Below are 18240 nucleotides of genomic sequence, written 5' to 3' on the forward strand. Positions count from 1 at the left end.
ATGGTGGATTGCGAAGTTTATGGGGGCAGAGAGTAGAGCCATTTTGTCCCGGAATACATTAAACAAAAAAAATATCACAACTGATATAGGCAGATGGTGGGTTGGTGGGGACTGCATCTTTGCCCCTCCAGTTATGTAATACAAATATATTGTCCTATCTTCGTCCTGACAAGACGGGGAAGACCTATTAGGGCTGTACACGTTTGGGTGACCCATCCCTTCTTTATAAAATCTGGTTGTCCAGCACACCCTTATGAAAAAGTAGGACACACTTAGGAAATAAAATATAGAAAATGTAGGACAAAAGTATGAAAACAGAAGGAAAACGTAGGACAAAAGTAGGACTGAAACTACGTAGCGACATTATTCTTGCTCATTGAAACATGCTGGCTAAAACGTCCATTATGTCTATTGTAAAAGTTAATAAGTAAACACTCGATTGGCAAACACCGGTTATGTGTGTAAACGAACCGGAAGTGACCAGTCGTGTATATTGTCCTTTATAAGTTAAATTAAATTAATAATAAAAATAATACCTTTCCTTTACGTACAATGATTATTTTTATAAAATAAAAGTAATCCTGTTGGAAATTAATAAATAATAATGCACTTTTTGAAGAAACCGTTGAAGCAGATGTCGAGACGAGTTCTGTTTTCGACATTTGACGGGTATGTAAGTGTGTTGATATCTTGATTTAGTTTTAGATCACAACTAAACAAATATGTCTTACTAAGTAGAAAATTATTTGTACAAGACATATAAGAATATTAACTAACCAAAAATGATTATAGAAATTAATATCTTAAACAAATTAGACTTTAATTTGACTGGAAATTATTTGCAACCGCCCTCACCGGTTCGCGCCATAGTAAACAACAAAATCCCGTTTTGTGCTTAGAACTCCTGTGGCGTGGAAATTAACTTCATTTAACATTAATTTCAATAAGGTATATTTTGTTTCACCTATTTTTGGCTATAACAGAAATAGAGGTAATTAATACTGTAATCAAAATATATATGCCTATATAATCGCGAGATAGACTTGTGTTACTGATTTACCACGTCCGTTTATTCGTCCCTTTTTTATTTCGCCCCAAGAATGATCTCCCCTCCAGTTTAATTATAAATTCGTCTCGGGCACCTTTACGTCAGACAGAAGAATACAACTGTATTTATGTAAATAAGTATAGTGTTATTTATATCATATTTTGATCTTGCTCTTTTTAGTAGTGTTATTTATGTCAACAAAGATAATTCTTTGTTGACATGCAAAGCGTGTTTATACTATAAATATCTGGCCGGTCGGTGTGAATAACCGCAGTGCCAAATCGATTTACCAAGCTCGTGTAACGAGAACGCTTGGCCGTCCTCTGCGACGTAGGGTAAATCGAAGAAAAAATAAAATAAAATAAGTTATTAAAAATTAATAAAAACATGTACTAAATGATATTAAGCTTATACATTAATTTATTTTAGTAACAGAAGCATGTTAAACGTTGACAATCCCGACTAGTTAGGCCTTTGCATCTATAGGTAAATTTATCGTTAGTCGTACGCGAAAAACTCTAAACATCTGGATCACAAACACCGTCATTTTCCACCTTGTCAAATTCATTATTATACAAAATATGCCATAACAGCTGACTTGGGATAGGAATTGTTACATTTTTAAAGAATACTCAGAACTAGAGGGTGTTTATATACGATGTGACTATATATATACGAAGGCCGTGTCTATAGCAGGGGACGGGGTGGGGGAGTATATGAATTTAGCGGACCCTTTTGTGTACGTTTTCCATAGATATATGAATAGCGCATATTGTACAGTACTAACAAACAATTAATTATAATAAATAAATAAATGATGATGATGATGATGATGATAAATAAATAAAAATAACAATTACAAATTATCAGCATCTGAGGTAGATTAACTGAAAGAGAAACTAACTACGGACAGTACAAACACTAACAACAGGGCTTGAACTTAATAATGTTTCACTGATTGCAATTGTGAGGCTGCTTACGTCAATTTTATAAAAAAGAGTTAATTTTACCGTAAATAAGTATGACTAAAATGTTATTTTGCTGTATTTAGTCACATTTCAAATGCTTAAAATTGCAAGGGCCAATAAAATTCAAAATACATTTTTTTTTATAGGCTACTAGTAAAACTTAGACCACTCCCGGGTTCCCCTCTAAATTTATGTAACGTTTCTGTAACACGCCTCCACCCACCCCACCCCACAGCGACGTGATTTTACCAACCTTATAATACATATAATAATAATAATAATAATAATAATAATACAATTATCATTACCATTACTACTACTACTACTACTACTAGTACTACTATTATTATTATTATTATTAGCCTACTATTACCTTAGGGTGGAGGGGCGGTGTTTTATCTGGAGGAGTTTTGGCTATAAAAATACAAGATTAACGTGCGTGCACACACGCACAGACGGCAGGCTGAACTTGTCCCTGCACGCAGAACTGGATTCAACTGGGTTAAGTAATAATTAGCCAACCTTTGACGTCAAGACATGCAACAGTACACTGTTTTTTTACGCTATATATTAAAACCGAAATACCACTTTCGAACCAGTTAAAATAATTTGCACACGCGCATAATAATAATAATAATAATAATAATAATAATAATTAATGGTGAATTCATGTTCCGACTGTTTATTATTTTATTTCAGCGTATTGGCGGTTATTTTCGTCATGAAATAATATATTTTTAATTATTTGTCATGCATATAGCCGGCCCTCATTTGCCAAGTCTCTATACATGGCGATCGTTTATATAAAATCCACAAATACATTATACGGTTGTCGTATATATAGCCTCATCACTACGAGTCTGTATTTCCGTTTTTCCGTTTTTCCAAATTTTAAAAATGAAGCGTGTCGTGGATTCCCTCGATCGTAGTTGAATTAAAATGTTTTGGATCATACAGTAACTAGGTTTGGTATTCCAAATGAATGTAATTTCCATTTATAATGCATATTTAGAGAAACAAGGCCCACTAAATCCGTGATTAAGACGGAAAAAACCCCATGATGCTATAGCCATAAAATCTGTTTATATTACTGCACTTTTCCCCCTATTTTTTCAGTGTTGAAATAGACCAACAAGTTCGCCTATTGCATACATAGTCTCGCCCGATGTTTTTAGAATTTGTATGCTCCCAAATAAAGCTATAAAAGGCGAAGTGTAATTGGTCGATATTTAAATTGTTATTTATAGATGAAATGTCACCTGGACATGGGAGTCCACGCAATGCAGTTAGATCTACTGAGATCTTTTCACCTTTTATTCAACTTGTTTTTTGTTTGGGTTTCCATCATCGTTCACGTGTGTGAAAGTACTTTTATTCTGGCCATTCGTCTGACTGTGCAGTTTAACGACGGATTCTTATAGACAACATGGGCGGATCCAGGAAATATTTTTAGGGGGGGGGGGGGACCAAAAAAGAAGGGCACATTGACTCGTCAAAAGGGCACCTTACTACAAGTTTTGTTATTTACAATTAATATGAATTCCTACAGTTCTACGTCATAATATACTAGCAATAATGAAGTAAATTGGCGTCACTCGCGTTAGAACCTCAATGGGGCCCCATTGAGACTCAATAACACAGACACATATCTGCAAGCTTGCGCATGTACACGAAAATCTTGATTTCATTTATCTACAATATAATTATTGTTTACTTAAAAAAAAAAAAAATCTACAAACAAAAAGGGCACTTGGACATTTTGAGGGCACTTGAACAATTTTTGGGGGGGACGCGTCCCCCTGGTCTTCCCTTCCCCCCCCCCCCCCCCTTGGATCCTCCGCCCATGGACAATATACACACCGAAGACTGATTAAATGGAGGGAAAGTGATTTTTAAACTCTTACCTTCGTAGAATTTATATCAGTTGAATTTTGTTGGATTTCGACAAAACTTCACTTATATTACCATGTGATGCGTTTCGCAGCAAAACACTGATTTTACGTCAATCGTAGGCTCCGCATAGCTGTCATCACTGTTAACACATGTCAGCAGAAGTATGTGTTTACTATAATTATGATTCGGTTGGAGAAGGGAATTATTTTAACTAATTTTAATGCTAACTATACAAAAATGTTACACATCAAAAAAATTATGTTGTCTAAATTAATTGCATCCAAGCAAAGTTAGGCCTCGTGATCTTTGAACCGCGAACTATTTTTGATCCAGCGCGGTTGTCAGTCACGTTGTACGGAGGGATCAATTAGGGTACTATCAGAGACTTTCCGACAGGTGGCGTCCGTGCACTATACACAATTCCGGTTTCTAAATTTGTATTATCGTAACGCAGCGATCAGTATATTCACTCTTATTATTCCCGACCTAATTATGAACATGTATGCGACTGAAGCGTAGAAAGGCCAACATTAAAGTAAATAATAAAAATGTACTAAATTCCGCAGTTGGTGGTAGAAAAACAACAACAAAAAAACAAAAACAAAAAACAACTAATGGAAGAAAAAAAAGAGAAGAAAATAAAGATGTCAAATCGTGGTTTTCTCCAATCATGTAGGCTACTACCTACTTTTTTCACAACGTTCTATCATATATCCACCATGCCAAAACCATTAAATGTGTACATGTTTGACTGATTATACTTGAGTGTTTGCAATAAAAAATGGTTACAGCATTTAATAAAAAGTTTTAATTTGTAAAACGCCACGTTCCATTCTTCGCTGTTTACTTCCGGGTTCTATTCAGTGTTTCTTATCGTGATTTAATATGAAGATATACGTGTTTAAAACCACAAATTATTCGTTTGCAGAGTAGTGTAAATTCAACCAGTTTTTGAACAATTATTTTTAATAAATTATTTCACTGAAAAAAACCCCCAAACAAACAAAATAACACAAACAAAATGATTACCATAACATATATATACTCTTCAAAAAAAGAAACGCAAAAGGGTACAAATGGGTTATAACTCCGATTTTATGTTTCCTACCGGTTCATGCTTTGTGAATATAAGGTCATTGCATGTCCCAAACACATTCCCACGGTTACATTCGATAAAACGCAGCTACTGTACAATAAAGTTCCAAAATGTGAATATTCGCAAAAACGCAGCCACGTGCAAACCATGTCACCACTGCACGTGCGTTGTCTGCACGTGCAACATGAACACCGACAGTATAAAAGTGCAGGGTGTTCGCTTGCCTGGCCTCTGTATCTGGCCGACAGTTGACAATCCAGGACATGCCACGTCTCAGTGAACTGCAGAGAAACAATGCCATCGGCCGACTAGACGCAGGCGAATCCAGAACGGCCGTTGCCAGGGCATTCCATGTGTCCCCAAGCACCATCTCCAGACTGTGGGACCGTTACCAGCAACATGGATCAACACGTGACCTCCCTAGATCCGGTCGACCACGGGTCACTACCCCAGGGCAGGACCGCTACATCCGGGTACGCCACCTTCGGGAACGATTGACTACTGCCACCTCCACAGCCGCAGCAATACCAGGTTTGCGCATGATATCCGACCAGACCGTACGGAACCGCCTACGTGAGGTAGGAATTCGTGCCAGACATCCAGTTCGAGGTGTCATCTTAACACCACAACACCGTCGACTTCGACTGCAGTGGTGCCAGATTCATCGACAATGGCCTCAACTGCGATGGAGACAGGTGTGGTTCAGTGACGAGTCCCGATTTCTGCTCCGACGTCATGATGGAAGATGTCGCGTGTATAGGCGTCGTGGTGAACGTTATGCGGCAAACTGCGTGCAGGAAGTGGACAGATTCGGCGGGGGTAGTGTCATGGTGTGGGCAGCCATCTCACACACTGGCAGAACTGACCTGGTCCACGTGCACGGCAACCAGAATGCACAGGGCTACATTGACCAGATCCTCCGGCCACACATCGTTCCAGTTATGGCCAACGCCAACGCAGTGTTCGAACATGACAACGCCAGACCTCACACAGCACGTCTCACAACGGCTTTCCTACAGAACAACAACATTAATGTCCTTCCTTGGCCATCGATATCACCGGATTTGAACCCAATTGAGCATCTATGGGACGAGTTGGACCGACGCCTCCGACAGCGACAACCACAGCCCCAGACCCTGCCCGAGCTGGCAGCAGCCTTGCAGGCCGAGTGGGCCACCATCCCACGGGACGTCATCCGTACTCTGGTTGCTTCAATGGGCAGGCGGTGCCAGGCAGTTGTCAACACACGCGGAGGCCACACCCGGTATTGACTCCAGATGACCTTGACCTTGGTGGTGTGACCTATCACTCACAATGGACTAGAGTGAATTGTGAACAATCCTGCAACATTTGGTAATTATCGGACTCACCATTCAATAATTAAATCAATTCTCCAAATGTTACGACAATGGTTTTGCGTTTCTTCTTTTGAAGAGTATATATATATATATATATATATATATATATATATATTTATCATATCACTACTAAGGAATAGCATTGGGCACGCCCATTACATAAATCACATATTTTGAGACATAAGTATGCAAATAATTAGAACATAAGTATGCAAATTACATTATTATGCAAATTATATACCGAAAACGTAGAACTATTTTCACCTGTCAAAATTGTTGACAAACAAACATGGCGTCTTTTGAAGTCGGAGATAGCGTTACTATCGATTAAAAAAGGAAGTGCTACAATCAAAGCAACTCTACCGTCCGGTAATTATATAGTTATGATTCAAGCTGAATTGTCACCAGAACGTTTAGTTAGTGCAAACAGGGGATAGGGTAAATCCACGGACATCGAAGCAGACGGCACAATCCGGCAGGCCCAAAAACAAAACTCGTAGATTTGTAGAAGTAGATGATACGATGATTGGTAATGTCATTACAGAAAATGAAAATAAGAAAACTGCCAAAAAACCTCTATACGACATGCGCATTTTTGAAAACTATCTACAATCAATCAATGAGTCCAGACCAATACATGAAATGCCCCCCAAAGAACTCGATGTAATTCTGTGCAAGTTTTACATCAGTGTACGAAAAGAAACCGGGGTACATTACGAACCGAACAGTCTTACCTCTTTCCAAAGCAACATCGTAATAAATGTGGCTCAGCCTAAAAGTCCTGTTGTCCCCCTAAAACGACGAAGACCTATTTTCGACAGACTCAGACTGAATTTGATGAAGCCCTTAAATAGGCCAGTGACGTAGATATGCCTATGTCTGACAATGACGTAGTACTCGGCAAAATGCCGCGAAAAGTTATTTTGAAAAAATTGGCTATTGTCAATTATTTTATTATAATTTCATTGTTTATATATAAAACTGTTAAATTAGTATTAAATTGTTTAAATAGCTACAATCTTTGTTTCCGCTTTTAACCTAGTTTCAGAAAGCATAGATAACCTTCAAGGTGTATTGACAAACCGATTATCAGCTGAGTGATTGACATGTGCATGTATACATACGTCATAACAGATTGTTACGTCTGAGCGTTGGGGTTTTGTTTATTATTCATTTAAGTGGAAAATAAACAAAATTGACAGTGATATGATAAATAGAATTCGTCACTCGTATTTTTTTATATGGGAAATATCAACCTCGGCCTGTTAATCTGTATTTGTCTCGGCAGAGCCTCGAGAAATACAGATTAACGAAGCCTCGGTTGATATTTCCCATATTAAAAAATACTCGTGACGAATCCTCTCTCTCTCTCTCTCTCTCTCTCTCTCTCTCTCTCTCTCTCTCTCTCTCTCTCTCTCTCTCTCTCTCTATATATATATATATATATATATATATAATTACAGAAATACATATTAAATTTTCAAATGATACATAGGAAATTAAAAATATTAAATATACTGTTTTTTGTTGTTATTTTTTATTATTATTATTTTTTACATGTCATTAAGCAATATAACAATACTTTTTCATGCACGTTTACATGAAATTAAAAATGGTAGTAGTATGGTATTGTTTTGGAATATTTATAAGTTTTTAATGTAAATAAATAGAGGATATTATATGAGTGTTCATGACAGACGATGTTTACGACACGAGTGCCTAAATTATCATATTTCCTGAGCGAGAGCACGATTTACGGCAATCTTTACGGCAATCTGATTGGTCGAGAGGTGCTGACTTTATTTTTTCATATCTATGAAGCGGGGAAAAAATTAAGCCACGCCTTTGTAATTGCTTTGTAATTTTATTATAATTATTAGTAAGGCCAAACAAACACATAGGTGTGTTTCCGGTCGACCGACCGTCCCTAGTTTTACCCTCCCCCCCCCCCACCCCCCGACCCTATTTTTGTTCTCTCTTAAACTGAAAAAAAAAGATGGAAAAAAAAAAGAAATAAAAAAAAGAAGAGGACAACATCACCAAACAAGAGTATTTCCTTCCTTGCACATTGTTTACGTTTATTATAAGATACATTTTGCACATGTAATTCCCTTCCGAAAAACATCGAGAAATTATGGAAAAGCTTTTGTAATAGAGCTCCTTCCTCTGATTAGCTACCACCGAACAGCTTTGTCGGTCACGGAAGTAACCGAATGTACGAACATAGCCATGGTACAGGTTATTTCGATTAAATATAATCGTATCAATTCAGCTTAATTCTCGTCTTCACTTAAATCAACAGGTCTTATTATTAATGCCACTCAAATGTTTGCATAAAGTATTTACTACTACTACTACTACTACAACAACAACGACAACAACAATAATAATGATAATGATGATAAATAATAATAATAATAATAATAATTATTATTATTATGATAGTATTCAATTTAAAAAAACGAAAAAAAAAAAAAAAAAAAAAAAAAAAACCCACCTACCTACCTACCCTAATTTTTTTTTGGGGGGGATGCAATCGGTATCACACTTTTTTTTTTTGTTTGGCCTAAATAGACGGTGATACCCCCTTAATACTTTTTTAATTGGCTGTTATTTGTTACATTCCTGTATTGTTTCGAAGAGTATATTAACCACTAATACACGCATCACAGGAAGAAACCCGGCAGCAGCCCCTTTCAATAATGTTCTGGTTAAATACGTAGATCTACGCTGAAAGTCAGTGACGGGTTTCTTCCTGTACTGTAGTGTGTGTATTAGTGACTAATATGCCAAATATTTGTTATCAATGAACTCGAAAATGATCAATATTTTATTAAGAAATGACTAGGTTTGCTTCAGTTTTCTTTTCCAACGTGCGCGTTGCCGTGACTGCTGTACAACAGTTCTAAATCAGAAAGGCAGTAGTTTAAAGAGCATCTGTTTCATATACTATAGGCAGAGAAAATAAATGTTCAAGACTCACCGTGAGTTCCACAAGTGAGTATTTCCACCATGTTTTCTGTTTACCAAATTAAGTGGGGTCTCCTGTCAAGGTGACGCATCAAGCAGCATTATGATTAACCAACTTTCAGCCGTGCCTGTACAGACAGAAATAAACGTTAGTGCGACAGTGACTATTAGCCGTGACTGTACAAACGGAAATCAACGTTGGCGTGACAGTGACTTTCAACCGTGACTGTACAGACATAAATAAACGTTAGTGCGACAGTGACTATCAGCCGTGACTGTACAAACGGAAATAAACGTTAGTGCGACAGTGACTATTAGCCGTGACTGTACAGACGGAAATCAATGTCTGTGCGAAAGTGACTTTCAGCCGTGACTGTACAGACCAAAATCAATGTTGCTGTTACAGTGACTTTGAACCGTGACTACAGACAGGAAACAACGTTGGTTTGACAGTGCTCTCAGGCGTGGCTGTACAGACAGAAATATCAACGTTGGTGTGACATTGACTTTTAGCCTTGACTGTACAGACATATTAAATCAACGTTGGTGCGACAGTGACTTTCAGCCGTGCTACAGACAGAAATCAACGTTGGTGCAACAGTGACTTTCAGCTGTGACTACAGACATAAATCAATGTTGGTGTAACAGTGACATTCAGCCGTGATTATAAACAGAAGTCAACGTTGTGCCAATGCACTAATGTTGTGTTGTCTGTATTATTGTTGACTCATGCATACAGTCACTTATTAGTGAACCAGCGAAAGCCTCGAAGTTTTTTTTTTTTTTTAACGGCATTGTTTGTTAATAGCAGACATCCATGTGGAATCAATCATTCATAGGCTGACAAAAATGATGTGGGTGGATGTCATTGTCAGTTTTAAGGTCATTTTCAAGGTCATAAAGGTCACCAAGGTAAAAAATGGCGTTTTCACAAGTTTAATTGTCTAAGTAGTTTATAATTGCAACAGAAGCATGATAATTGGCACACAAAAATAGTTTTTAGTCATTCTTCAAATATATATAAGTGAACATTTGAAAATCCAAGATGGCGGCCACACTTTCTAATATGGCAGCCATTTTTGCACTTTTGGACATAACTTAGAAGATTCGCTAACTTTGAGCGATGTTGGTGTCCATTTGTATGTTTTTGCATATGATGAAACCATTTATGCTCTTTTTAGTCCTCTCCCCTGCGTGTGCTGTAACCTCACCGTGGTGCAGGGATGTAACATTCTCTTTGAGAATGCCCAATACAGCACAAAATTGAAGTTTTGAGTAAAATTCAGTATCCGTAAAATTCTGTGATATTTATGTTTTTGCACAGTTATTTACACTGTTTTTCTTTGTCTTGAATTTTTATATTGATGTTGATCATCATTTTATTTATTTGCATTACCATAGTTTGACACCCAATAGCCGATGTATTTTTCATGCTGGGGTGTCGTTAAACATTCATACATTCATTCATTCATTCTTTCTAGTCCTCTTACATATATAATTATCATATTTGAAGCTATTTTAACACAATTGTCTATGCACATATAACAAGGCAAAGTATAATGATGTCTATTGTCCAGCTGGGTTGCAGCAACCGACTATATCACATCCACATGCTGCAGTGCACTGCATGTTCTTCGTGAAGCAGGAACATTGGGCAGTCTTGCATTTGGACTTGCAGCCGCATGTCACCAGTTCCAAGCAGGCATCTAGGATAGGGGAGAGTCTTGTCCAGACTGCTGTCAGAGACTCTGCGTCCTTCTTCCAGGCCGTGGTGGCTACTTGGTGTGAAACATCTATGTGTTCTTTATTTGCTTGCAACCAGATCTTAGCCTGGTAGTTGGCACGTATTACGTGAAGTTCCAGGGCATCTCTGTTGGAGGCAACATCTCCAGACCCTTCTTTGCCTTACCAAACAACTGCAGTCTGGCCTGATTGGTGGATGGCTGTTCCGGTGTGCCATACAGGTGACACACAAACTCTTCAACTGGTGCGAGCTCTCCATCACGACCAACTCCGCTGACAAGAAGTGGGTGCTTCTGGAATGTTTTCCAGCAGGACTTCTGCCCATGACCACTGAAGGCTGAAGTGGTGTCACAGTCTGTCAGTGCATGGAAGCTGAGTAGGTTGTCCCTTACAGGCTGTGTAAGTCGCTGAGATACCTCATGTACTGGGTAACATTTCCGCTTCTTGGCTGTCCCAGCGATTATCCACACTTTCAACTACAGGCATGCAGTGCACCAGAAGCAGCAGAACATCTGTGTCTCTACAGATGACCAGTACTCGTTTATATCCTCTGTCAGCTGCTTCAGACGCATGCAGGATTAACCTCGTATCCGCTTCTTCGTGGTTTCCCGAAAGCTTGCTTTGATCTCTTCTTGTTGACTTTGCATCTGTATCATTGATGAATCCGCCTCCCGTCACCATCTCATATCGCTTTGGTAGGTCTTTGCCTTTTACCATGATGAAATCCGATAAGAACCGGGCAAGATCGGCCTTGTTTTCATCCAAGGCAATGAAGGTGCTCCATACCTGTGGGAGTGTGACTTGTGGTCCTTCAATAAGCTTGCGAATTGGCTTCTGTTTGCCCAATCGCTTTGATCGTGCCACTGTCTTGATTGAGTCCTCTCTTATATAGCCATCAAACACAACATCAACTCTGGTTATGTGTTCTACAAAGTGACGTGTTACAATTAGCATGAACACACCAGCTAGATCGCCAAATGTCTGACATCCATGGGGCTTCTCCAAGGGACTGGATCAGTGCATGCCCATCAATCAACACACAGGTCTTCATGTCAGCATCCGGAACATCTCAGGGAGTGTGAATTCCAGCCATCAACATGCTGATCAAGTCTGCTTTCGATGTTGTGTTCATCTCTCCTCCGGGCTTTGCTAATGATTGTGGGAATGGAGACAGCTCATGCTTAAGCACGTTCACCATTTCTACTGTTCGACCTGCGATGACAACATTGAGCAGATGCTGCATTAGCTTCCTGTCAGCTTTGATTGTTTTCGCTATATTCTGTGTAGTACACACCTTAGCGTTGTACAGGTCAGCGAAAGTATTTGAGTGATGTTTCTTTTGTGCATCATAAAATTCTGTGGTTCCCTCTGCTAGTCGTTCCTTCACATTGGTGATGACTGCCTGCATTCCACTCTCTTCTGCAGTTGAGAGATCACTCACCACCTCACTTGGTGCAGTGTCTTTGGTGGCCAGGGACACCAGAGGTATGTCCATAGTCTCTGAGTAGGTGTCCCCATCCTCTTCTGCTGATTTTGTGTGTAACCTGAACACATCAAATAGTTGCGTAGCAAGCTTCTTCACATCAGCATCACGCCTTCTTTGAGATGAAAGACTATCAGAACGGGAGAAAACAGTCTCCTCGTCGTCATCTTCTAGGTTGAAGGGTGACCTGGTTTATTGTGAAATGTGTGATCGTTCTGACCATGTGACACAAAACTTGTCTCTGGCTTGGTCATTTCTTGTGATGCCGATGATGCCATTATGCATCTTGCATGCCCTGTTGATCCATTCAGTTGCCTGATCAACAGGGACTTGGTTGAATCGCCTTTTTGTCCACTTCACTACAAAGTTTCCTTCGAGAAACTCTGCATTGACCTCTGGTGCTGTCTTCTCGAGGAAGATAGACTGCAAGGTAGACTGGCCCCCACCGTGCATAGTTTGTGTTGTCATATATTGTGAGCCAGGCAGCATCGCAGTGAATGCTTCTAGGTGTAGAATCCAGTTGCCATCCCTCTCAGCTCCGATGAAGTCCAGTAGGATCACAACCATGCTCATATACGTTGACCACAACATGAAGTTTGGATTGTCAGAGTGTACCTGGTTAAACTTCTCCATGAGGGACTGTACCTCTTCATTACGAAGTGCATCTGACAGATGGTCGATTGCATACGTCCCCCATGTCATACACATGACCACGGGACAGTCCTACACGTAGGTCTCTGCACACTGTCATCATGCACCCATCGACGTCTGTCTCAGTCTGTGGATCCCCTCTTTTCTGCCTGTCTGTTCGTCTTTCAAATGTTATCAGGCATGGGAGGTGGTAGCAGCCTTCAACTGCAATCTGGTCACTGATTCCAGAGAGCCGCGTAGTTATCTGTGGATCTGTTTCGCAGGACATGCAGAGCAACCAGTCAATTGCTGATTGTGAACTGCGTCTTGTAGTTCCTGAAGGTAGACCTGAGCATGGTACAAGTGCATTCCCACTGGTCGATGCCTCAGGTGATACGTGCTGTTGCTTTCTCAGTCTCTCTAGCATGGTTTCAGAAGTAAAGGTAGAATAGCACCCCTTGTGCCATTTTATGTCCTGTGCATTCATGTACTCTTCTGTAAGGGTGCAAAGTCTTTTTTGAATGTCCAGGAATGAAGTATCACAAAGTGCTCTGCGCTGATGACCAACAGTCCTTATCCTGGGCTTTCCAGCTGCTGATGCTGTGCGGAGGTCGCCTGTTTTGCTGCAACAGAAGAAACAACATGGCTTATCTGAGTCTGTCTGCGGTCTCTTGATGATGGACACGGGATCCATGGTTAGTTCTTCAACTCTGAAAAGACAAGTATTGTTTTGAGTGAATAACACATACCCACATACCAACAGGTTGGTAGGCTTCAAATAATACATATGTTCAGCGATTGAAACATGTATATGTATGTGTATATGTAGAATATACAAAACATCACCGACACATGGCCTATGAGTATTGTTGATGGTAGTTTAGATTGAAAACACTGTGCGGAGCAGGGTGTGTGTCGGTGATGTGTGGCCAGATCTACATGTACTCGTACACATAATTACCGCCAACTTCAGGATTGTGTTTAAAATAGCTAAAACTAAGTAATATTCCATTGGAGAGGATTTATGATAGCATAAATGGCTTAAGCATGCTTGAAAATATACAAATAGACACCAAGGTCACTCAAATCGACTATTAGATGCAAAGTTATGTCAAAAAGTACAAAATTAACCGACATTTGGGGAAAAATGGCCGCCATCTTTGAAAAAAGTGGCCGCCATCTTGGATTTTTAAATGTTCACTATTTTTTGTGCCAATTATCATGCTCCTGCTGCAATTATAAACTACTTAGACAAATAAACCTGCGAAAACACCATTTTTGACCTTGGTGACCTTTATGACATTGAAAATGACCTTGAAACTCAAAATTGACAATGACATCCACCCACATCATTTTTGTCATCCTATAAATGATTGATTTCACATGGATGTCTTCTATTAACAAACGATGCCGTTAAAAAAAATTCTACAGGCCTTTTCCATATTTGGCTGGTCCACTATATCCTGTTGTTTAGTTTAAAATAAAATTCTAAATTGCATTTATTTTATTTATAGACACTACACATGAAGTTACCAATTCTATTTGTTGCTGTCTTGACTACTATCAAGCCTGTTATAGGTAACGTACAATTATTGAATATGTTTATCATATACTCAATGGCACAAAAATGTTTTACCCGTGAACTTAATTTAGATTCAGACTATAACTTCTAGCTTTAGGTTTTAGAATAACTTAGACACTGGGCATTAAATTCAACAAATGAGATTACCAGTTGTAGGTATGGACAACTGACTTGAGATATTACCCACTGTATCTGTGACATGACGTGTTCGTAACACGAATGTCTTATGACAGAATATTCATACTGCTAAACATATCTATTAGTAGTTAACTGTAATCATTACAGGCGTTTGCAGATGATGATTATTTACTTGATACTTAATGACTGATTTCTGAAATCGTTAATACAACTAGGAGAGAAAGGGCTGGCACGTTGAATTATGAATACCACCTATATAGATCCGGCGCGGTAAATACATTTGACCAATTAGAACTCAGCTAAGAAATTACATCACAGGTTTCCCCAACCTGCCAATTTCGTCGTGACAAATGACCCTGTCTTACGGGTTTCTTGTGATTTTATCGAATGTATCCCTATAATAAATTTATAACACATTTTTGTTTGCGGGCCATTCATATTTTTGCTCGTATAACATGTATGGCATAATATATGCAAACGATAATAATGATAATAATAATAATAATAATAATAATAATGATTTGATTATGGGAAACATGACGGGTACACTATTGGGATTCACAAATTTTATAAATATTTAATAGTAATAGTCTCCACAAACAGGCCATATGTCATGGCAGTCCATTTGTCATGCAGGTGGTGATGAGATTTGGCCCGCATATTTCGCGCATGCGCAGTTAAACTTTTTCATAATGCACAATATTTTGTGATTTAGTTACCTTGCTTTTCTTTTAAATATGATATGTATAACTAGGTCTTATGAGTAAGCTGAATTTGGTGTTTCACATTGTTTCTTTAATAATTATACGTGATGCACTAAACACCGTATGTTAAGAATGATGATATAACTAAAGGACTGGTTGGAATTTTTAAATGGTGTGCTGTTGGGTTAAACCATAATTAGACAGAACATTGAAAAGTCGCTTTTTAGTCTGTTGTGTATTTTATATTTGATAAAAAAAAAAAAAAAAAACACCCCAAAAACCCATTAATGGGAAAGTTATAACTAGAAATTAAATATGCTGCCTTTGATTGTTTTAACAGTAAATATCGGTATATTTTATATTCGGGTACACCCACATGGGTGGAGCAACCAGGCCTGGCATAGGTGAATCTTATTACAAGAGCATTACTTCTTGGACTTGATAACTATATATATTTTAAGAAAACAGTGACTGTGGTTCATGTTATATCATTCTATAATGTAAAAAAAAACACAAATAAAAACACTAGTGCCATTATTTTTATTTAAACAATAATAGCGCTTCTGGAAAGGTGAACAGCATTTTATACTTAAGCGTTACCTAGGCCAGACAAATTCGCTAGCCCAACGCTCGGGGCTAGTGCTTTTTAACACAGGGCTAGTGACAAATGAAAAACTAGTAGCTCGATGGGCTAGTCGCTTAAAAAACAACACACACCCCCCAAACAAACAAACAAACCGTTAGCTCACGATATTTTTCCTCCACTGACATACGTTTGATAAATGTTATTCATTGGTCATCGCATAATGTCAACAAATCAATAAGTATGTATTAATATTCAACTTTAGCTAGATTTCTATAAAATGCAGTAACAAGAAGTTTCTACATCGACAATTACAACAATACACACGATACAGACTTTGTTTTTGTTTCATGGATAGGAAACAACCTTAATAAAACGCGTGTTTTGATTGGTTGTACAAATCACGTGGTAGGAAAATTTCGTACATGATAACAAAGTAACAAAGGTGTAAATGGCCAGTCCCAATTAATTAACAGTACAACCCCAGTCATGTTTAGAATTGCTGCGTCATAGGTGATAGGGAAAGAAGAAAAGTGTTTGATTTTACAAAATATTGTGGGTTTGTTTTACAGTATTGCTGAATGACCATGTTTGTTAATGTTCCAGGGCCCCGTTCCACAAAGCCATCTTAGCGCTAAGATCACCTTAAATGCATAGCTACCTTATGCACTAAGGTGATCTTAGTGCTAAGATCGCTTCGTGGAACGGGGCCCTGGAATGGGACAGCATGTCCAAATGCACCCTAAAACAAATTTAACGTACGCTGTGGCACGTTGTGCGACAATTGCAGGAAATTGGCGTGAAATGGTCAGATTTTGGCGAATGCACGTGAAACTCGGGAAAAACATTCGGGTAGTGATGGGTATTTAAAGCTGCAATGCTCGCAATGATGCCTCATTTCCATTTCGACGTAGACGAGTTACAAGATGCCAAGACTAAGCCTGTCGATTCGAAACATTGCAATAGGCCGGCTCCAGTTAGGTGAATCACAGTCAGCAGTTGCACGCCACATGAACGTCCACCAGAGCACCGTTTCACGTCTCTGGGACAGGTACCAGCAGTTTCAATTAGCTGAAGACTGGCCCAGAAGTGGAAGACCTCGCATAACAACCGCAACACAAAATCGCTACATCCGGGTTCTGCATTTGCATCACCGAACTGCCACAGCAACGAACACTGCTGGATGCATACCTGGTTTGAGAAGGGTGTATGCACATCAGAACCATCGAAACCGACTTTGAGAAGCTGGTTTACAGGCTAGGATACCGTTAGTTGTCCCTGTCCTGCGACGCCAACATCGACATTTTCGTGTTCGCTGGTGCACTAATGTACAGGGGTGGAACTTGGGAACCTGGCGGCGAGTATGGTTCAGTGACGAGTCACGTTTCCTTCTACAGCAACGTGATGGACGACAACCTGTTTACAGATGTCGTAATGAATGTTCTGCCAACAACTGCGTCGCCCAAGTTGACAGATTCGGTGGAGGGAGTGCCATGATGTGGGGAGCCATCTCATACAGTGGAAGAAGTGAACTTGTGTTCGTACAAGGCAACCTGATAGCTGCACGCTACCGGGGTGAAATTCTTTGCCGTCACATGCTTCCCCTTTTGGATTGACAGAGATAAATCTTTCAGCAGGACAATGCCCGGCCGCATACGACACGTGTAATAACGGATTTCCTACAGAATGAGAACATTAATGCGCTGCCATGACCATCAAGGTCGCCAGAACTCAACCCCATTGGACATCTATGGAACGAACTGAACAGACGTGTACGCCAGCGTGTCCCGGAGCCTCAGATGCTTCCGCAACTGTAATCCCTGCACGTGCTGTAACCTCACCGTGCTGCAGGGGTGTAACATTTTCTTTGAGAATGGCCAATACAGCACAAAATTGAAGTTTTGAGTAAAATTCAGTATTCGTAAAATTCTGTGATATTTCTGTTTTTGCACAGTTCTTTACACTGTTTTTGTTTAAGTCTTGAATTTTTATATTGATGTTGATCATCACTTTATTTATTGCATTACCATAGTTTGACACCCAA

General features: G+C 39.2%; 2 protein-coding genes across 2 annotated transcripts in view; one reads left to right on the top strand and one right to left on the bottom strand.

Annotated features, from left to right (window-relative positions):
• The window catches only part of LOC121385900 (scavenger receptor class F member 1-like), a 231507-nt gene that overhangs the window by 53388 nt on the left and 159879 nt on the right, over positions 1-18240 (bottom strand). The gene's annotated exons all lie outside the window — the stretch shown is intronic.
• Positions 645-18240, top strand: part of LOC121386386 (probable inactive serine/threonine-protein kinase gdt6) — a 58287-nt gene continuing 40691 nt past the window's right edge. The window contains exons 1-2 of the mRNA XM_041517265.1: positions 645-669; positions 14704-14767. Coding sequence (XP_041373199.1) covers positions 14713-14767 — 55 coding nt within the window. The 5' untranslated portion in view covers positions 645-669; positions 14704-14712. The remainder of the gene's footprint in view (positions 670-14703; positions 14768-18240) is intronic.

The sequence above is a fragment of the Gigantopelta aegis genome, chromosome 12 (genome assembly GCF_016097555.1).
Source record: "Gigantopelta aegis isolate Gae_Host chromosome 12, Gae_host_genome, whole genome shotgun sequence".
Taxonomy (NCBI): domain Eukaryota; kingdom Metazoa; phylum Mollusca; class Gastropoda; order Neomphalida; family Peltospiridae; genus Gigantopelta; species Gigantopelta aegis.